Source organism: Trichosurus vulpecula, chromosome 9, assembly GCF_011100635.1.
Source record: "Trichosurus vulpecula isolate mTriVul1 chromosome 9, mTriVul1.pri, whole genome shotgun sequence".
NCBI classification, from domain to species: domain Eukaryota; kingdom Metazoa; phylum Chordata; class Mammalia; order Diprotodontia; family Phalangeridae; genus Trichosurus; species Trichosurus vulpecula.
The window spans coordinates 1,330,573-1,353,846 of record NC_050581.1 but is presented as its reverse complement, the minus strand read 5'-3'; the positions used below and the strand labels follow the sequence as shown (position 1 = coordinate 1,353,846).

General features: G+C 43.4%; 1 protein-coding gene across 1 annotated transcript; it reads right to left on the bottom strand.

Annotated features, from left to right (window-relative positions):
- Positions 1-21,826: 21,826 nt before the first annotated feature.
- ZNF205 (zinc finger protein 205) lies at positions 21,827-22,823 on the bottom strand. Its single transcript, XM_036738264.1, is given in 2 exon segments — positions 21,827-22,131; positions 22,134-22,823. Coding segments are annotated over 2 exon segments (984 nt in total). The 5' UTR covers positions 22,813-22,823.
- Positions 22,824-23,274: the final 451 nt, after the last annotated feature.

Here is a 23,274-nt window from a genome sequence, read left to right as displayed (position 1 = left end):
GAGACAGAGAGCATTACAAAATGCAAAATGGATAATTTTGATTATGTTAAATTGAAATGTTTTTGTACCAAAAAAAGCCAATGCAACAAAAATTAGGAGGGAAGCAGAAAATTGGGAGAAAATCTTTACAACTAGTGTCTCTGATAAAGGCCTCATTTCTAAAATATACAGGGAACTGAGCCAAATATATAGGAATACAAGTCATTCCCCACATGAGAAATGTTCAAAGGATATGAACAGGCAGTTTTCAGAGGAAGAAATTAAAGATATGTATAGGCATATGAAAAAATGCTCTAAATCACTACTGATTAGGGAAATGCAAATCAAAACAACTCTTAGATACCACATCTCTCCTGTCAGATTGGCTAAAATAACAAAACAAGAAAATGATAAATGCTGGAGAAAATGTGGGAAAATTGGAACATTGTTACATTGTTGGTGGAGTTGTGAACTGATCCAGCCATTTTGGAGAGCAATTTGGAACTATGCCCAAAGGGCTATAAAAATGTTCATACACTTTGACCCAGCAATACTACTTCTAGGGTTGTACCCCAAAGAGATCACACAAACGGGAAAAGGACCCATATGTACAAAAATATTTATAGCGGCTCTTTTTGTAGTAGCTAAGAATTGGAAATCAAAGGGATGCCCATCAATTGGGGAATGGCTGAACAAGCTGTGTATATGAAGGTAATGTAAAACTATTGTGCTATAAGAAATGGGGATGATACAGAGTTCATAACAACCTGGAAAACCCTACACGATATAATGCTGAGTGAGCGGAGCAGAGCCAGGAGAACATTATACACAACCAGAGATATATGGATCCCGTGAGGACCAACCCTGACAGACTTTGCTCTTCTCAGCAACACAAAGTACAAAGACAACTCCAAAGGACTCACGATAGAGAATACTATCTACATCCAGAGAAAGAACTATGAAGTTTGAATGCAGATTGAGGCACACTTCATGCTCGCCTTTTTTTTCCCCTTTTTCTCTCTTTTGTTTTTGGGTTGTTTTTTGTTTGTTTGTTTGTTTTGATCCTGTTTCTTCTTTCGCATGATTCATTTCATTGATCACAGTTCTTCTCCATAACTTGACTGGTGTGTAAATTAATTCAATGCGAAGTTATATGTGGAAGCTATATGGGATTCCATGCCGCCTTGGGGAGGGGGGGGGGAGGGGAGAAAATCTGGAACTCAAAATTGTGTAGAACCGAGTGTTGTAAACTAAAAATTAGAGAAAAAAAAAGAAATAGGGAAACAATGTAACGTCCCATCGCCGCCGGCCAATCAAGCTCCCATAATTCCCTTCTATGGCTCTTGGCTTTCTTCCTCGATCTCACTGAACACAACCTGAATTTTTAATTTTAACAAAAGACTTCTGTTGAATCACACGATAATAAGTGACATTTATAAAGCGCTTCATAGTTTGCAAAGTGTTTTACGTACATTATCTCATTTGATCCACACAAAAATAGGTAGATGCTATTACCAATGCGAGGTGGTTTGTTTTATCTCCATTTTAAAGAAAAGGAAACTGAGGCTCAGAGAGGCTAAGTAAATTGTCCACAGTCCTATAACCACTAAATGATTGAGCTGTGACTCAAACTCAGTACCCTTTCTACTATACCTTGCTACCCCCTCACTTACACATGGTCTTCCCACAGTTATTCCTGCCCTGTGAGGGGAAGAATGGAACTGCCAAAAATCCACACTGCTTTAAAATATATAACTGAAGACCATGAGACATTAAGAGCTGGAGCCATTGCTGCTGTCACCTGGACCGACTCTGAAAGCTGCCCCCATCCCTCACACACAAAATTTAGGGAAACCCTCTTTTCCTGACTTCTCTCACAAAGCTGAACTGCTAAGGTTCCAATTCCTAACAAGTGGAAGACAGCCCACACTAATAAAATCAGGTCTTACAAAGTTCTGAAGTGCAGTAATTAAGCATAAATGGTAATGAAATTCATTATTTAGCCCTGAGCCAACCCTAACTTTGACATCTTCTGGATTCCTCTCTGTCAACAGGACTTTCTATACCTAAACCTGACATATTTTGGCAATCTCAAGATAAAGAGATTTGGGACCCAACATCTCAAGCCAGCCAAACCCAGGATTTCTGTGGACAACTGTGTGGCACTAGCTACTGATTCCATAGCTCATAGTGTATGTCTTTGCTCCCTTGGGATCTGTGTATAACTCCATGGTTGGTTCCTATGCTACACTGACACTGGGAAAGGGATCTTATGATGATAACTTGTGTCATTGATTTAGCCTAGAGCTTCCTCTCTGATAATCAGTAACTGCCTGCAGCAATTCCCAAGCCCTAGAGAAGTTCTTAGATGATGACTTGTGTCACTGATTTAACCTAGAGCTTCCTCTCTGATAATCAGTAACTGCCTGCAGCAATCCCCAAGCCCTAGAGAAGTTCTTAGATGATGACTTGTGTCACTGATTTAGTCTAGAACTTAACGTCTAATAATCAGTAACTTCCTGCAGTTATGATGAATTATGAAGGGTTGGTGTCAGAAAAACCTGGGAAGACTTGGATGTACGAACTGATGAAGGGAGCAGACCCGGAAGGACAATTTATACAATAACAACAATATTGTAAAGTCAAGTGACTTTTAAAGACTTAAGAATAATGCTTAATTCCGTGACCAACCACAGTTACAGAAAGCTCATGATGAAGCATGCTACCCACCTCCTGATACAGAGATGAAGTACTCAGTGCACATTGAGAATTTTTTTTATCTGGACAATTTGAGAATTGGTTTTGCTTAACTATACATGTTTGTAAGATGGGTTTTGGTTTGGGGTTTGTTTTTTTTTTTTCATGCTATAAGGGGTTTTGTTTTAATTGCATTCTCAACGAAGGGAGAAAGAGAAGGCATATTTTCATCTTTAAGCATTGAATTTTTTAAAATTTGGTTTTTTTCTTGATATCAAACCTGTTCTTGAAAATCTAAGACACATGGTTGTCATATGTGTCTGTGTACACCATAACTCATCCACAGAACTTTCATAGGCCACAGAATTCATGCAAACCTTTACATAACACAGGACTCATATAAGTGCTCCTTTCTAGCTACTTTAAAAAAAGTTCCTTGTCAGGGCAGCTAGGTGGCGCAGTGAGTAGAGCACCGGTCCTGGAGTCAGGAGGAACTGAGCTCAAATCCGAACTCAGACACTTGACACATGTGTGAGCTTTGGCAAGTCACTTAACCCCAATTGCCCTGCTCCCCCCCCCCCCAAAAAAAACACAAAAACGGAAAAAGAAAGTTTCTCCTCAAACATCATTTTGCATTTGGATTGTCCCAGCTGACTTTTTTTCCCCTTAAAAACAAACAAAAAAAAAAATGGTAAGGCTTCCAGAATACACCACGCTCCAAGAAATAAGAATCAGATTTGTTATTTGGCCTGGCAGGGCAAATCCAGGAGGAAAGTACAGAAGATTAAAATTATTACGTTAGAATATTATTTATTAGAAATAAAGAGGATTCTAATAATCAGAGCTCCTGAGATATAAAGTTGACAGCAAAGGGTAAGGAGCTAGGAAGTGGAGATCAGTAGGTCGAGGAAAACTCTGCTGGGGCCATGAAACCTGTTAACTCCTCCCAAGAACAAAGAAGAGGCAATTCCAGGGGAAAACCCCATACTTCCCACGTCATGCGTGCTTTCCCCCCTCCCGTGTCCACTTAACAAAAGGCCATCCACCTTTGTAGGAACTAGGTCAGATTCTATCTGCTCCCATCACTCTTTTCTGATCCTGCCGGCTAGAAACAATCTCTCTTCACCTGAACTCCCGCAGCGCCGAGTGCGAACCTCTCCTGAACAGTCACGTCTGCTCTGTGTCTGTGCATCTGGCTCGGCTGCCTGAGGATAGGGCCTCGGCCCGCTCTTTCTCCGCCTTCCCCAGATGGAGCTCTCCGAGGGCACGTGTGTCTCTGAGCCGAGCACAGAGGGATTCCTACGGCCTTGGAGCCGGCTGAGGGCGCTGCACTCCGCCCATCACGAATGACGCCGGCGTTCATAGAAGCGGGGGGCAGACTACCGGATGGGAAAGGTGAGTCAGGGGTCCCGCAGAGCCTCACAACGTACGTCCTCTTCCCATTTAGCAATTTCCCAAGAACGATGCCCAGCGTTCATACAGCGCTCTGAGGTTTGCGCGGCGCTTCCCGTGTAACCCTGGGAGTCGCGCCTTTGTATCATCCCCGTATCCCCGATCAATCCATCTTGAGACCTCGGTCCTACCGGGCCCCATCCCCCACCCCCGCCCATGTGGGTGTCATGGCGACCAAAATGTAAATAAGATTTAGTGCAGCAGGGACAGGCTTGGTTGGCTTAGGCCAGATCAGCCGTAGGACAGCGACTTCCGTGATTGGCCGACCCCGGACCCTGAGGAGCAGTGCCCGCTAGTCCTCCCTACGATTGGCTGACAATAGTTTTGACAAGGTCTTTAACTCAGTTGCCCTTGACAACCATTCCTTCATTCCTCCTGGGTACCCCCAAGCGCGCGAACACACACACACAGACAGACAGACACACACACACACACACACACACACACACACAGACACACAGACACACACAGACACACAGACAGACACACACACAGACACAGACACACAGACACACACACACAGACAGACACACACAGACACAGACACACACAGACACACAGACAGACAGACACACACACACAGACACAGACACACACATAGACACACAGACACACACACACACAGACACACACACACAGACAGACAGACACACACGCACACACACACACACACACACACACCCCACACTCAGACCCTGCCTGGGAAAGGCACAAGGTGAACAAGCGTGGAGTCAGAAAGCATCGCCACACAGCTCACGGTCGAACTCTCCTCCAACTGTGCCCGGGGCGGACGCAGAAGGAGACACAGCAGCCCCGTCGCGTCCCCTTTCTCGATGTCTAGCTGCAAGTGTCCAGGATCACTTTGCAAGTCACTGGGAGCCAAACCCGCCAGCCTGGGGTGTAACAGGCACCTCCCAGCAACTGCTCCGACCGCTGTCCACCTGCTCACAGAGGCCCCGGCACCCCTCTTGCCCAACTCTGAGTCCCGTCCACCCACTGAAGGCCATCCGGGATCTCCTCGGAGCAGCCCACAGTCTCGCCTTCACCTCTGCTTAAATGGACCCCAGGACCCCCTCCCCATTCTGAGCAACTCCGAGACCCGCTCACTCCATCCACTGAGACCCCCGACCAGACCTTGAAGCCACAGAGGGCACTGCCCAGCTCTGGTGCAGACCCGGAACCCCACACGAGCCCCTTGGAGCCCCGCCTCCTGTCACTACCTTCTCGGACCCTGGACGCCTCCTCATGGATCCAGAGTCCCTCCCACCTGAGACTGCACAGCAGCCAAACGAGCTGTGTGCTGGTGAATGTTTAACAACCAGACAATCGGCTCTCCAAGAAAAATATGTGCCCACGACGAGCTTGAAAGACGAAAGTTTAATTCGCATTGTTAACATTTTCTCCACCACTTTCTTAAATCTAGATATTCAACAAAACAATAAGCCAATCCCTGATTTGTAGAGTTTGCATAGGTGTAAATGCTCACACTGAAAATTTAACAATTAGAAGTTTCCCAATAAGATCAGGAGGGAAACAAGTATGCCCATTATCCCCAATACTATTCAATATTGTATTACAAACGCTAGTCATAGCAATAAGAGAAGAAAGAGAAATTGGAGGAATTAGAATGGGCGATGAAGTAATAAGCCTATCTTCGCAGAGGATATGATGATATACTTGGAAAATCCTAGACATTCAACCAAAAAGTTAGTTGACACAATAATTTTTAGCAAAGTAGCAAGATATAAAATCAATCCACATAAGGTATCAGCATTTCTATATATCACCAACAAACCCTACAAGAAGAGATAGTAAGAGATACCCCATTTAAAATAATTGTAAGCTGTATAAAATTCCTAGGAGTAAACCTGCCAAGCAAACCCAGGAACTACATAAACATAATTACAAAACATTTTATACAAATAAAGTCAGATTTAAATAGTTGGAGAAATGGTAATTGTTCGTGTGGATAGAGACAATATAGTAAAAATGGCAGTTCTACCTAAACTAATCTATTCAATGCCATCCCAGTGGCATTTTAAATAAATAAAAAATTTTATTGAGCTAGAAAAATAATAATAAAATTCATTTGGAAGAACAAAAGGTCAAGAATATGAAAGAAATTAATAAAAAATATAAAAGAAGGAAGTTTAACAGTATCAGATCTTAAACTGTATTATAGGGCAGTAATTATCAAAATGATCTGGTACTGTCTAAGAAATAGAGTGGTGGATCAGTAGAACAGAGTAGACATACTTGACCAATGTGTATAAGAATTCCCTATTTGGTAAAAAAAAAAAAAAAATTACTAGGAAAACTGGAAAGCAGACTGGCAGAAATTGGGTATAGATCAATATCTTACACAGTCTACCAAGATAAGGTCAAAATGGACATATGACCTACATATAAAGGGAGATATATCATAAGAAAACTAGCATTATCCATCAGACTTACGGACAGAAGACTGTGTGAATGAACAAGAGATAGAGAGCACTGTAAGATTGCAATGGATAATTTTGATTACATTAAATTAAAAAGGGGTTGTACAAATAGAATCAATATAGCCAAGACTAGAAGAAAGCAGAAAACTAGGGGAAATTGTTATATGTAGTTTCTTGAATAAAGATCTCATATCTCAAATGTGTAGAGAACTTTGTCAAATTTATAAGAAAAGAGTCGTTCCCCAAATGATAAATGGTCGAAGGATATAAATAGGCAGATTTTGATGAAGAAATCAAAACCATAGTCATATAAAAATGCTCTAGATCATTATTGATTAGAGAAATGCAAATTAAAACAACTTTGAGATATTATCTCACACCTATCAGATTGGCTAAAATAATAAAAGGGGAAAACGATAAATGTCAGGGGGAATGTATAAAAATTGGGACACTAATCACTGTTGATGGAACTGTAAACTGAGCCAACCATTTTGGAGAGCAATGTGGAATTATGCCCAAAGAATTATAAAACTGTGTATTCCCTTTGACCCAGCAATACAACTATTAAGTCTGTTTCCCAAGGTGATCAGGGAAAAGGAAAAGAACCTCTATGTTCTAAAATATTTATATCAGCTCTGTTTGTGTTAGCAAAGAACTGGAAATTGAGAGGATGCCCATCAGTTGGGGAAGGCCTAAACAAGTTGTGATACATAATTGTGATGGAATACTACTGTGCTGTAAGAAATGACGAGTTGGTTAATGTTTGAAAAAGATGGAAAAGTGTGCATGAAATAATGATAAGTGGAGTGAACAAGAGAATGTTGTATATAGTAATAGCGATGTTGTTTGAAGAATAATTGTGAACAACCAAGTTATTCTGAGTACTATAAATACTCAAATCAACTATAAAGGACCTATCAAGGAAGATGCTAGCCACCTGCAGGGAAAGAACTGATAAATAGAAGTGTGCATAACTTAGTTTTATATAAATTTACAAATCTGTTTCAAATGGTGGCCTTCTCCAATGCAAGGTGAGGAGGAAAGTTTGGAACTTAAAATATAATTTTTTAAAAAAATGTAAATTAATTAATTAATTAAAATTTAAAATTCTTTAAAAAGAAAAAGGGGAAAAAGGAATTTTTTATGATTTTTTAAATTTAATTTATTTAATATACTTAGTTTTCAGCATTGATTTTCACAAGAGTTTGAATTACGAATTTTCTCCCCATTTCTACCCTCCCGCCCCTTCCAAGATGGCATATATTCTGATTGCCCCGTTCCCCAGTCAGCCCTCCCTTCTGTCACCCCACTCCCCTCCCATCCCCCTTTCCCTTCTTCTCTTGTACGGCAAGATAAATTTCTATGCCCCATTGCCTATGTACCTTATTTCCTAGTTGCATGCAAAAACTTTTTTTTGTTTGTTTTTGAACATCTGTTTTTAAAACTTTGAGTTCCAAGTTCTCTCCCCTCTTCCCTCCCCGCCCACCCTCCCTAAGAAGGCAAGCAATTCTACATTGGCCACATGCATATCGTTATGTAAAACCCTTCCACAATACTGATGTTGTGAAAGACTATGTTTTACTCCTTCCTAACCTATCCCCCTTTATTGAATTTTCTCCTTTGACCCTGTCCCTTTTCGAAAGTATTTGTTTTTGATTACCTCCTCCCCCTGTCTGCCCTCCCTTCTATCATCCCCCCTTTTTTATCTTCTTCCTCCTTTTTACCTGTGGGGTAAGATACCCAATTGAGTGTGTATGGTATTCCCTCCTCAGATCAAATCCAATGACAGCAAGATTCACTCATTCCCCCTCACCTGCCCCCTCTTCTGTCCCAACAGAACTGCTTTTTCTTGCCACTTTTATGCGAGATAATTTACCCCATTCTATCTCTCCCTTTCTCCCTCTCTCAATATATTCCTCTCTCATCCCTTAATTTGATTTTTTTTAGATATCATCCCTTTATACTCAACTCACCCTGTGCCCTCCGTCTATATATAATATGTATATTCCCTTCACCTACCCTGACACTGAGGTCTCATGAATTATACACACCATCTTTCCATGTAGGAATGTAAACAAAATGGTTCAACTCTAGTAAGTCCCTTTTGATTTCTCTTTCATGATTACCTTTTCATGCTTCTCTTGATCCTTGTGTTTGAAAGTCAAATTTTCTATTCAGCTCTGGTCTTTTCACTGAGAAAGCTTGAAAGTCCTTTATTTTATTGAAAGTAAATATTTTGCCTTGGAGCATGATACTCAGTTTTGCTGGGTAGGTGATTCGAGGTTTTGATCCTGCTCCATTGACCTCTGGAATATTGTATTCCAAGCCCTTTGGTCCCTTAATGTGGAAGCTGCTAGATCCTGTGTTATCCTGATTGTGTTTCCACGATACTCAAATTGTTTCTTTCTAGCTGCTTGCAATATTTTCTCCTTGACCTGGGAGTTCTGGAATTTGGCAACAATGTTCCTAGGAGTTTTCTTTTTGGAATCTTTTTGAGGAGACGATTGATGGATTCTTTCAATTTCTATTTTACCCTCTGGCTCTAGAATATCAGGGCGGTTCTTGATAATTTCTTGAAAGATGACATCTAGGCTTTTTTTTTTTGATCATAGCTTTCAGGTAGTCCAATAATTTTTAAATTATCTCTCCTGGATCTATTTTCCAGGTCAGTGGTTTTTCCAAGGAGATATTTAACATTGTCTTCCACTTTTTCATTCCTTTGGCTCTGTTTTATAATATCTTGATTTCTCATAAGGTCACTAGCTTCCACTTGCTCCAATCTCATTTTTAAGGTAGTATATTCTTCAATGGTCTTTTGGACCTCCTTTTCCAATTGGCTAATTCTGCCTTTCAAGGCATTCTTCTCCTCATTGGCTTTTTGGAGCTCTTTTGCCATTTGAGTTAGTCTATTTTTTAAGGTGTTGTTTTCTTCAATATTTTTTTCAGTATTTTTTTGGGTCTCCTTTAGCAAGTCATTGACTTGTTTTTCATGGTTTTCTCTCATCACTCTCATTTTTCTTCCCAATTTTTCCTCTACTTCTCTAACTTGCTTTTGTAAATCCTTTTTGAGCTCTTTCATGGCCTGAGACCAGTTCATGTTTTTCTTGGAGGCTTTTGATATAGGCTCTTTGACTTTGTTGACTTCTTCTGGCTGTATGTTTTGGTCTTCTTTGTCACCAAAGAAAGATTCCAAAGTCTGAGACTGAATCTGAGTGCGTTTTCGCTGCCTGGCCATGTTCCCAGCCAACTTACTTGACCCTTGAGTTTTTCAGCGGGGTGTGACTGCTTGTGAAGGGTACTTTGTTCCAAGCTTGAGGGGATGCGCCGTTGATTTCAGAGCTATTTCTATACAGCCAGCTCTGCCACACCAGCACTCCTCCTTCCTCAAGAACCACCAGCCTGGACCTGACTCAGATCTTCAGCAGACTCTGCACTCCTGCTCTGATCTGCCACTTAATTCCTCCCACCAGGTGGGCCTGTGGCCAGAAGCAACTGCAGCTGTAGTTCTGTAGCTGCACCATCTCTGCTGCCCTGGGGCAGTGGCCGAACTGCGAACTCTTTTCACTCTGTCCCTGCAGCTTTTCCCACTAACCTTCTCTGTTGTCTTTGGTGTTTGTGGATTGAGAAGTCTGGTAACTGCTGCAGCTCAGTGATTCAGGGTGCTAGGGCCCGCTCCACCTGGCTCCTGGTCCGGTTGGTCCTGGTGCAGCCCATGCTGCTCCGCTCCGCTCCCAACTCCCTGTGATAGACCTTTCCCAGAGACCATCCAAGCCATCCTGGGCTGGAGCCCTGCTTCCCTCTGCTATTTTGTGGGTTCTGCAGTTCTAGAATCGGTTCAGAGACATTTTTTATAGGTTTTTGGAGGGACCTGACGGGGAGCTCACGCAAGTCCCTGCTTTCCAGCCGCCATCTTCAAAAAGGAAAATTTAAATGGACTCGAGAGCTGTTTCCAGCGCACTCCTGGTAGCCCCTTGTGGGGGCTGTTCATCCTGCTAAGACACATAGGACTTTTTCCCAGTGCAAGGGCTCAGCACCACCCACAAGCTAATCACTCTCTTTTTTGGATTTACAATGGTTTTTTTTTTAAATTAAGATTTTTAATTTTTAGTTTACAACATTCAGTTCTGCATGATTTTGAGTTCCAAATTTTCTTCCCACTCCTTCCAGCCTCCTCTCCAAGATGATATGGAATTCGATATATCTTCTACATATACCTTCACATTAAACTTATTTTCACAGTAGTCAAGTTGTAAAGAAGAATTATAACCAATGGAATGAATCATGAGAAAGAAGAAACAAAACCAAAAAAAAAAAAAAAAGAGAGAGAGCAAATAGTCTGCCTCAGCCTGCCTTCAGACTCTGTAATTCTTTCTCCCTCCATCATGAGTCCTTTGGACACTTGCTAATCTCTTCAAGTTACTGATCACTTGTACACAATTGCAGATCGCACGTTGCACACCCTGCTGACCAGGTACGCAGCCTCTGACCTGAACTCCAGGACTGCTTGCCATGACTAGGGCATTTGCTTACTCCATCTCAGCCCCTGACCCCAAGATCCCTCTATGGAGCCTGGGAGACAAGCCTATCTAGCTGAGACTCACAAGGCACTTGCCAACAGCTACTGAGGCCAGTCACTAACAACCCCAGAATACATTCGAAGCAGAGACATCTCTCTGCTGTGCCACTGAAAAGAATCCCAAGACCCCAGTCCTCAGGAGGTCAGAGCCCCTCCCAACAGATCACATGGGATCTGAGACTGATATCTAGTAGAAGCACCCAGACTGGGGTCCTCCAAGTCTCTGCTAACATTGACACAGAGATCCCATCCGCCTAGCTGGGATGCCTACCCACTTGATCTCGGGACCAGACACCACACAGCAACCACAAGTATCACCTCCCACCTGGGTGAGGTGGACTTGGGCTCCACAGCTGCAGCCTGGAGCCCCATCCACACACCCTGACACACTACCACCACCACCACCACCACCCCCCTGCAGAGATTCCCTCCTCAGCAATATTGAGCCGTTACATGCACTTGCTGACAGGGACCCCAGGACCCTGGGACCCTGTAGCTAGTGGTGTTCTAGAGCCAGCTCATACAGGCTTTCAAAACATTCCTAAATTTTCAGTGTGAGCATTTATACCTTGGAAGTAAGCAAATTCTACAAATCAGAGCTTGATTTATTATTTTCTTAATTGTCTAGACTTAAAGATTTTTGGAGAGCTGGTTGTTAAACATTTACCAACATACCCTTGCCCATAGCCTATCTAAGCACCAGTCATGCACCTCACTCCCGCACTCATCCCAGTAGCCACCACTAGGAAGTCTGCTTACCTGCTGACTCTCAGGGATTGCTCTAGATACCGAAGGGAAGAGGAGAAGGCTTTGGATTAAATACTTTTGAAGATTGTTTCTAGCTTTCAGTTGTATAACGCTAGGAACCTAGGGTACATTTTGACTCAATATAAGGAATATTTTTCTAACAATTAGAGCTATCAAGCATAATCAGAATAGGCTATTTAAAGAGGTGTTGGAGTTCCCTACCACTGGAGATCCTCAAAGAGAGAATGTTGTTGAAGGGATTCCTTCCTGCTCAGATAGTAGGGGTTAAATCCTATTTAACACGCATTTGTTAAGCATCTACTCCACGCCACGTACTGTGTTAGATAGTGGGAATACAAAGATAAAAACCAAAGAGCCTCTGAACTCGAGGAGTTCCCATTCTCCTTGAGAAAATAGAGACAAGTTAGTAAGGCTTATGGTAAGTATATATCTGAAATTTCAAGTCCCGACCTCTAGATACCACCCCACACTCCTCTCAAGTGACTTCTGAGGTGCCTTCCAGCCTTGATAACAGTAATAATAAATATAGTAATAATAAAATAACAACAACCACAATAATAGTGAGCATGTGGATAGTATCTACTATGTAAAGCCAGGCGCTTCGCAACATTTATTATCCCTTTTGCTCCTCCCAACAACCCTGGGAGATGGCTGCTATTTTTTTACAGCTGAGGAAACTGAGGCTGATGAAAATGAAATGACTTGCCGAGGTTCGCACAGCTAGGAAGTGTCTGAGGCTGGCATTTAACTCAGCCCAGCCAGGCCCAGCACTCTATCCACTGCCTCAGGCAAAGCTGCCTCTTTCCTGGCTGGATTGGTGTAAGGTTAATGGGGAATAAGATCTTCCCTGCCCATCAATAGGCCTCGTGTGGAGCGCATTAAGGAAAGCTAGCTTGCTTGTAGGAAGGCTTACACACCTTTTGTTAATTTCTAATTAGGCACTGAGTCCAGAGGGTTCTGGATCTGAGCCTATTAGCTGAAAGAATATATTTTCTGACAGGTGAGTTTTTGCTTTGGGGGCTTGCTTACAAGAAGGATTTTGTGATTCCCTAGTTGAGACTTTGAGTGGCCATATGTTCAGAGTTCCCTGACTGCTTAGGGGTAAAGGCTCTCTTGATCCAGTGCTGAATGTAAAGTATATTTGTGTGTGTGTATGTATGTATGTATGTATGTATGTATGTATGTATGTATATATGTATACATATACATACACACACACACATATATATATATGTATATATATATATCAGTTTTGCTTTGATTCAGGCAGTAGGGCCCTGTCTATTGGTCTTTCTCTTCTCTGTATTTTTTCTGTTTAATTAAAGAAGATTGTTGACCCCTAAAACAGCGGTCTTTCCTAGTAAAGCAGATAAAAGAACCTGCACTAGGAGCCATCCTGGCTATGCCAGTGTGGTTGCCATTACAACTGGTAGCTCTGTAGGTCCCAGAGTAGGGAGAGCTTCAAAACCAACCACAAAAATTCTTGCTTAACTTCATGGAGTGTGAGCCTCTGGCAACATGGGAAGTACTGTAATTCTCTCAGATTGTTCCTGTGCCTTAACTGACAGGACAATCAGTTGCCTCCTTGCATCATATAGCATAGACTAGTAACACAAAAAAAAAATTAGATTGCAAGATCCAAGAGGTCAGGGACTATGTCTAATTTTTTGTATTAGTCTTTGAGCTTTGCATATGCAAATATTAAATGGACATCAGAGAATAAGGATCATGAGCCAGAAGGAAACCTGAAGATTATTTAATCCAACTCCCTTGTTTTAAAAATGGGCAAAACCGGGGGCAGAGCCAAGATGGCGGCTGGAAAGCAGGGACCAGCCTGAGCTCCCTGCCGAGCCTCTCCAAAAACCTATAAAAAATGGCTCTGAACCAATTCTAGAACGGCAGAACCCACAGAACAGCAGAGGGAAGCAGGGCTCCAGCCCAGGACAGCCTGGATGGTCTCTGGGTGAGGTCTATACCACACGGAGCTGGGAGCTGGGAACGGAGTGGAGCAGAGCCCAGCCTGAGTGGCGTGGACCAACAAGACCAGCAACCGGGCAGAGCATGCCCTAGCGCCCTGATTCAGTGAGCTGCGGCAGTTACGAGACTTCTCAACCCACAAACACCAAAGACTGCTGAGAAGGTTAGTGGGAAAAGCTGCGGGAGTGGAAGGAGTTCGCGGTTCGGCTTCCAGCCCCGGGGGCAGCGGAGGTGGGGCAGCTACAGCTGTTGTTACTTCCGGCTCCAGGCCCACCTGGTGGGAGGAATTAAGTGGCGGATCAGAGCAGGGGTGCACAGCCTGCCGAAGATCTGAGCCCAGTTCGGGTTGGGGGTCCTTGGGGAAGGAGCAGTGCTGGTGCGGCAGAGCTGGCACCTCCCCCCCAAACGTGGAACATAGAACTCTGTAGTCTACAAGCAGTCATACCCCACTGAAAAACTCAAAGGCCAAGTTAGTTGGCTGGGATTATGGCCAGGCAGCAAAAACGCACCGAGATTCAGTCTCAGACTCTGCATTCTTTCTTCGCTGACAAAGAAGACCAAAACATACAGACAGAAGAAATTAATAAAGTCAAAGAGCCTACAACAGAAACCTCCAAGAAAAACATGAACTGGTCCCAGACTATGGAAGAGCTCAAAAAGGATTTGGAAAAGCAAGTTAGAGAAGTAGAGGAAAAATTGGGAAGAGAAATGAGAAGGATGCAAGAAAACCATGAAAAACAAGTCAATGACTTGCTAAAGGAGACCCAAAAAAATACTGAAAAATACACTGAAGAAAACAACACCTTAAAAAATAGATTAACTCAAATGGCAAAAGAGCTCCAAAAAGCCAATGAGGAGAAGAATGCCTTGAAAGGCAGAATTAGCCAAATGGAAAAGGAGGTCCAAAACACCACTGAAGAAAATACTACTTTAAAAATTAGATTGGAGCAAGTGGAAGCTAGTGACTTGATGAGAAATCAGGATATTATAAAACAGAACCAAAGGAATGAAAAAATGGAAGACAATGTGAAATATCTCCTTGGAAAAACCACTGACCTGGAAAATAGATCCAGGAGAGATAATTTAAAAATAACTGGACTACCTGAAAGCCATGATCAAAAAAAGAGCCTAGATATCATCTTTCAAGAAATTATGAAGGAGAACTGCCCTGATATTCTAGAGCCACGGGGCAAAATAGAAATTGAAAGAATCCATCGATCGCCTCCTCAAATAGATCCCAAAAAGAAATCTCCTAGGAATATTGTCGCCAAATTCCAGAGCTCCCAGATCAAGGAGAAAATACTGCAAGCAGCCAGAAAGAAACAATTTGAGTATTGTGGAAACCCAATCAGAATAACCCAGGATCTGGCAGCTTCTACATTAAGAGATCGAAGGGCTTGGAATGCGATATTCCGGAGGTCAATGGAGCTAGGATTAAAACCTCGAATCACCTACCCAGCAAAACTGAGTATCATGCTCCAAGGCAAAATATGGATTTTCAATAAAACAGAGGACTTTCAAGCTTTCTCAGTGAGAAGACCAGAACTGAATAGAAAATTTGACTTTCAAACACAAGAATCAAGAGAAGCATGAAAAGGTAATCAAGAAACAGAAATTGCAAGGGACTTACTAAAGTTGAACTGTTTTGTTTACATTCCTACATGGAAAGAGGACATGGATGATTCATGAGACCTCAGTATTAGGGTAGCTGAAGGGAATATGCATATATATATATATGTTTATTATGTATATAAGTGAATGTGTATGTATGTATATATCTATGTGTATATATATATGTGACACAGGGTGAGTTGAAGATGAAGGGAAGATATCTAAAAGAAATAAAATGAAATTAAGGGATGAGAGAGCATCATACTGAGAGAGGGAGATAGGGAGAGATAGAATGGGGTGGATTATCTCACATAAAGGTGGCAAGAGGAAGCAGTTCTGTGGGAGGAGGGGAGAGGGCAGGTGAGGGGGGAATGAGTGAACCTTGCACTCATCATATTTGGCCTGAGGAGGGAATACCATACATACTCAGTTGTGTATCTTACCCCACAGGAAAGAAGAGGGAGGAAGATAAAAAAAAATAAAAGGCGGTGGATGATGGAGGGGAGGGCAGATGGGGTGAAGGTAGTCAAAAATAAACATTTTGGAAAGGGGACAGGGTCAAGGGAGAAAATTCAATAAAGCGGGATGGGTTGGGAAGGAACAAAATGTAGTTAGTCTTTCACAACATGAGTATTGTGGAAGGGTTATACATAATGATACACATGTGGCCTAGGTTGAATTGCTCGACTTCTTAGGGAGGGTGGGTGGGAAGGGAAGAGGGGAGAGAATTTGGAACTCAAAGGTTTAAAATCAGATGTTCAAAAACAACAAAAAAAAAGTTTTTGCATGCAATTAAAAAATAAGATACACAGGCAATGGGGCGTAGAAATTTATCTTGCCCTACAAGAAAGGAAGGGAAAAGGGGATGAGAGGGGAGGGGGGTGATAGAGGGGAGTGCTGACTGGGGAACAGGGCAACCAGAATATATGCCATCTTGGAGCGGGGGGGAGGGTAGAAATGGGGAGAAAATTTGTAATTCAAACTATTGTGAAAATCAATGCTGAAAACTAAATATGTCAAATAAATAAATTTAAATTAAAAATGGGCAAAACCAAGGGCATAACTGTTTAGGAGTTTGCCCAAAGTCAAAAGATACCAAAAAAAAAAAAGCTGGACCCCAAACCTCTGTTTCTCTTTCTACTTTGCCCTACTAACTGGGGAAAGGGAATAGGAAGGGAAGGATGACATACACTTGCTTGAAGTGTCTGACACTAATAACTCTGCTGTCTATCTGGAAAAGACATATCCATTTTGTAAACTGTAAGGCAGCCCGTACACGTGTTGTTATGATGGTGATGTTGCAGTAATTTAAAAGAACTTCAATTTGGCAAGCAATACAGCAGAATGGAAGGAAACGAATTTTTGGTGTGTAAGTGCAATGAAAAAGGGAGTGGTTTCAGGGCTTTAATGTGCTTGGAAACTCACTGGATGCATTGGAAAGTGTCCAGCTGCAGAGCAGAATATTTGCTAGACATCTATGTATGGAACTATGGCCATCCATCCTTCCCTGCTTCCTGCAGGTGGACAAGATGGTGGTGACATGAGACCAAGATGACTTGGGCCAGCAGCGAACAAGCAGAGAAGCCAGGTAGTGAATGCTCTGAGACACAGCTCACCTGCAAGGTGACCAGAGGTAGTGGGAGGTACTAGGAGTCAGAAGACCTGGGCTCCAATCTGAAGTCCACTTGTCCAAGCTCTGTAATTGTGGGCGAGTCATTTTCCGACTCTAAGCCTCAGTTTTCTTATTCATAAGATGGGGATAATAACACATTCATTACCTGCCCCCATGGGGTTATTGTGAAGAAAGCATTTTATAAACTGCCATAGAAATGTGAGTTATTATTATTAAACACTTGGGGTTCTAGGCAGATAAATTATGGAAATTCCACTTCCTTCTTAAGTTCTACCTATTTCCTGGAATTAATTAATAGTAACTAACATTCATACAGTGCTTACTGTGTGCCAAGCATTGTGCTAAGCACCTAACAATTGTTATTTCATTTGATATTCACAACAAGCCTGGCAAGTAGGTGCCATTTTTATGGCTGTTTTACAGATGAGGAAGCTGAAGGAAGAGGCACTGACTCACCCAAGGTCACCCGGCTAGTTTGTCCACTGCACTACCTAGCTATCCCAACCATTCTCTCCCAGTCCCACCAATCTGAACCGCACCTCCTGCCTCCCTCAGGTCTGCCCAAGGCCATGATCCTGGGCGGTGGAGACAGGACTGGAGGAGCTGCGTGGCTTAGTAAAACTGGCTTTGGAGGTGAAACACCTCGGTTTCCAGTCTGACTGCTCCTTACTGTCTGTGGCAAGAGATATTGAGCATATTGTTCAACCCCTCTGGGCCTCAGTTTCTTCATCTGTAAAATGAAGTTGTTGGATGAAATGATTTCTAAGATTCCTTGCAACTCCAGACCCTACATCCTATCACCTGACTCCAAGTCCAAGCGCCTTATCCATTATGCTACGTCCTGTGAAGGCAGCTGAGCTTGAAATCTGATTACACCAGGTGACCTTGGATAAATAGGCTGGAGCCTAGAGAGGTGAGTCTGAGGAAGAGGAGGAGTTGAAAGGCAACATTTAGAAATGTCTCTATTTCTTCTTATTAGAAATATTAGAAATTAGAAATCCCAAGGGAGAGGAGATTCAGGTCCACGGTGGGGAATTGACCAGAGTGAGATGATTAGAATGATTCTTATTATAGGTAGAACTTATATAGCAGGTTAAGATTTGCAAAGCACTTCATACACTTGTTTTTCTTTGAGCTTCATAATTACCTTGTAGAAAGAGAGCCTGCCATGTTCATAGGACCATAGATCCAGCACTAGCATTGACTTCAAAGGGCTTCTAGTCCAGCTGTCATTTTACAAATATTATCTCATTTGATCCTCATTATAACCTTATGAGGTAGGTGATATTATTATCCCCATGTTACACTTAGGGAAACTGAGGCAGACAGAGGTTAAATGACTTACCCAGAGTCACACAACTAGTGTCTGAGATCAGATTTGAACTTAGGTCATCTTGATTCTATCCATTGCAACACCTAGTTGCCTGAGAGATAAGAATAGAATAGGAGGGATGTATCTGGCATCCAAACCCCACCCCAAAACCACACAACAGATTGGTTTTGGGGGGTGGAGGTGAGAAGAAGAGTAGGAAGCTTTTATGTGATCTGTGGGTGGAGTGGAGGAACTCAGTCTCACAAGGTAAAGAGGATAGGGTGAGAATGATTTTTGCCATACCCAATAATGTTAACAGCCTACTAAAACCTGTGGTCCTATTCTTTTCAAGAAAGATGATCCCCCTCCCCACCCCCAACTCCTCCAGATGACAAGATATCCTGCATTAATCAGTAAAACAGATTAGATAGCAGACTAGATAGCAGTGATATCTTGTAGGCAGCTATATACACGACCAGTGGGCCAGTCTCCCATTCATGGAGTTTTGGAGCAAGATTGCCTCCCTTTAAGTCTCTAGCACTCCAATAGATTATATATCTATTGGAGTTGTATGTGAAGCTAGAGCTGGAAGAGACCATAGAGAAAAGCGACATTAAAATTTAAAAGGTCAGATTTGTATAGGACCTCAGAATACAAGATGTTAGGGCACCTTACTTTCTCAACAGACAGGCAGTGGCACTACAGAGACAAACTTTGGAATCAGACACTACTGCTTTGCTGCTTGGCTTTACTTAACTTTTTTCTTTGTAACAAGGGACAGCCTATCTGTCCTGAGCCTTCTCCTCCCAGCTAAAATCCTACCTTCTACAGGAAACCTTTCTCATCCTCCTCAATGCTAGCGCCTTCCTACTGCTGACTATCTCCAATTTATCTTGTATCTTGTTTGTACTTAGCCGTTTGCATGTTGTCTTCCCAATTATATTGTGAACTCCTTTTTTTTTTACTTTCTCTTCATTCCCAGTGCTTGGCACAGTGCCTGCATCATAGGAGCTTAATAAATGCTTGTTGACTTGGCAGTCTGGGAGAAATACTAAGAAACGAATGCCAAAAGACATCAAGAAAACAATAGGCATAAATGTCATCTACACGTACAATGTTAGGACTGGAAAGGACCTCAGAGATCACATGGTCCAGCTTCATCTTTTACAGAGAAGGAAGCTGAAGTCCAGAGATAATACATGCTTGCCCGAGGCTGCGTAGCTGGCAATGCCTTGACCCCCTCAGGACTATCAGTACTTCACCCTTTGAACCAAGACCCCGCGGGGTACATAAATCTATCTCTGGGGTACAGCTGCAGTTAGCTTAGCAACACCAGCACAGAGGAGTGGAAACTGACCAGCTTGGGCTCATTCTTTTTTGATGGTCTCTAAGTCATTAGCACAGTGCCTAGCACATAGTAGGCACTATATAAATGTTAGCTATTTATATTGTGGCTATTATTTTAAAATTTCCTCTTCCATTTTTGTGGCTCTCCTGTTCTCTCTCTTCCTGGCAGATTCTAACATGTATTCAAGCCATTTTGCATGGTGGTCTCTGATTAAGATCAAAAAAATGGTCTCTGATTAAGATCAAAAAAATGGTCAGGAATCTGAGTCTCCAAACAACTCAGTGTAACTCAATTTAACTTTAGGCCCATAAATGAGGATGGGGTTTAAGTTTAAATTTTACCTCTGGAATGGTGAAAGGCTGTGTGACCCTGAGTAAGTATTTAACCTGTCAGTGCTTTTGGCAACTTTCTAAGACTGTAAATTACAGAAGAGTTGTCTATCTGCATTAGTAAAGGAAGTCTCCTTTCTGAGAGTACCTTACACTGATGAAACTAAAGGGCTAGACAATACATAGACATGTGCATACATATATGTGCACACGTGTATATGTAGTCATATATGACACATACGTGTGCCTAGATACACACACAAATATGTACATATTGTTTTCCCAATAGCATACCTGTGTGCTAGGTAGGACAGGTGTTATCTCCATTTTACATATGGGGCCACATAAAAATATGAAATGTCTTACCCAAGGTCCGGCTGCTAGTAGATAAAGGAGCCAGGCACAGTTTGAGCACCAACTTCCATGCTCTTTCCCCCACACTGTATTTCCACCCCTACTAAAAACATTGGGTTTTTTCCACGTTTGAAAGGATGGGGTTCTCCAGAAGCAGGGAAAGCCAACTGCAAATGGGAAGCAAGATGGGAAGAAGCCCTATATCCTGAGGGTGATCCGCTTTTCTGAGGCCTAGACCCTATAGAATAGATGCTGCCGTCCAAGGTACAGACTTTTCTCAGAATTTCACCCTGAACGCAATTCTCTATTTGGACACCAGAGGGCAAGACACACCGAGGGGAAGAAAAGCAACAGCAAGGGACGACTGGGAATGGGTAGGTGACTACACGTGCGATCTCTGCATGAGGCAGTGGACAGTACAGACGAGGTAGTCAGAATTCCCTGGGAGTCCGGGATGCAATACTAGCTATTTGACTGGGGGTAAATAAGTCCTGAATTTTCTTCATCTGTCTTACAAGGAGTGTAACACCTGTATCACCTGGCTGTGAGAAAAGCGACTCATAAACCTGAAAGCCACCTAGAAATGTGAGCCGTTATCTCCTTGTCTTTGGGTGTTGCTGTAGTCGGTGGGGGAGATGGGATGCATGACCACTGAGGCCCAGGGAAGGGAGCTTCCTGAGATGTGGAAATGTTGATGCCCATGCCGTGTGGGAAAGGAAAGAGACGCCCAAGTAGGTGACAGGGTGGGGAAGAGCTGGGGGGAAGAAGGGGAGGTTCTTCCCAGGTGATGAAGGTTTCTATCTCTCATCCCAAAGACTACAACGCTCTGTTTTTGCAGGACTGTCTTGTCTTACTTAACACCAGACACAAGATGACCTTACTAGGCCTTAACTAAGACGTGCCTTTGGCTAAAAAGGAAAGAGCCCACATCTGAACAGAGAAGAAAGTGCCTGTGGCTTTGAGAGAGGGTGGATGCTGAGGGCGAGGTTTCAGGTCAGTCTGGTGTAAGGTAAGCACAAAGCAGGCTTATATTCTAGGCTTGACAGTGGGTTGGAGCCACATTGGTTGGAGTCATCGACTGGTTTCAAAGGCCTTTAATTAGAAGTGCCTGCTCTTTGTAGCCCTTAGCTCCTCTCATATTCCTGCTCCCAACCCCATCCCTGTCAGTTCCCACCCTTATCCCCATTATAGCCCACCCCTCTCCCTTTCTGATGCTACATCCATGTCCTCTTTTTCACCTGTCTTCCCTATCTCCTGGCCTCTGGTCCTTGATTAGGCCTATCCTGTGGCTAGGCTCATCCGCACTTGCCCTGGATTCCCTATCCTCATACCATTTATCCCCTGGCCTTTTAGGGAGGAGCAGGGCGAGGGTTGGTGAGAGTCCCTGCTGCCCCCAGCATCAGCACAGCCAAGGCCTTGGGGCCAGTGTGAATCTTCTGATGCCGAAGAAGGTTAGAACGACGGCTGAAGCTCTTGCCACACAGGGGACAGGGGTAGGGCCGGACACCACGGTGAGTTCGTTGGTGGGCAGTGAGGTGGGAGCTGTGGCTGAAGCTCTTGCCACAGTCGCTACAAGAGTAGGGCTTTTCCCCTGTGTGGGTGCGCTGGTGGGCAGTGAGGTTGGAGCGCTGGCTGAAGTGCTTGCCGCACTTCAGGGGTAGGGCTTGACAACCGTGTGGGTCCGCCGGTGGGTGACCAGGGCTGAGCTCTGGCTGAAGCCTTTGTTGCATTCTGGGCATCTATGAGGCTTGGCACCTGTATGGGTCCCCTGGTGGGTCACCAAGTCAGAGCCCCGGGTGAAGCGCTTGGCACACCGGTCACACACATAAGGCTTCTCTCCAGTGTGGATGCGCTGGTGTTGTATCAGTGTGGAGTGATGGCTGAAGCTTTTCCAGCAGACAGGGCAGGTGTAAGGCTTCTCCCCAGTGTGGATGATCTGGTGCTGAATGAGGTGGGAGCTTCGACTGAAGCACTTGCCACAGTCTGTACATGTATAGGGCTTCTCCCCTGTGTGTATACGTTGGTGGGTCACCAAGTGAGACTGCCAGCTGAAGCCCTTGCCACACTCCTCACATGTGTAAGTTTTTTTGGTGGGAAGGGTAAGCTGGGGGGCCAGGAGTTCTGCTTCTGGTCTAAGTTTGTCCCCTCCTGAGGCTGGGCCTTCCCCACTGCTGTCTCGGTAGCATTTCCCAGGGATGCAGGGTTTCTTCAAAACAAGAATGTCCAGGGTTTTTCTACGGTCTTTTTCAGGTAGGACCAGTTTCTTGTGGCTCTTCTCCAAGAGCCTAAGCTGCTGACTTTCCCTCGAACTCTCCCTGCTGCCTTCTTGCTCCATGGCTTGTGGGACACCCCCAGGGGCTCTTCCCAATCCAGTCCCAAGCACCTTTGCATCACCAGCAGCTTCCAATGGAGGAATAAACCCTACTTTTCCAATCTTTACAGCTTCTGGATAAAGAGAGAATCAGATAAAGATTTTAGAAAGCAAACTGGGGGAATATTCTAAGTTCTAAATTGTGGACACTTTTGTTCTAAGAAGGTGAGGAAGGATCTGAAAGGGAGGAAAGGACTTTGAGAGGTATCTAGTTCAACTTCATTCATAGAGAAAAAAGAAGCCTAGGACGGAAAAGGAAGTTGTCTAGAGTCATACGGGGAAAGGGAAAAATATAAGAGCTACTCCAGAGAACCAGGAACCGAATCTGCAGAAGAGAAGGGCTCCAACACAGCTCAACCCTCAGGAAATGGAGTAGGGAATGAAAATGAAAGAAAGGCCAGCACGAAACAAATAAAATTTGGGAAT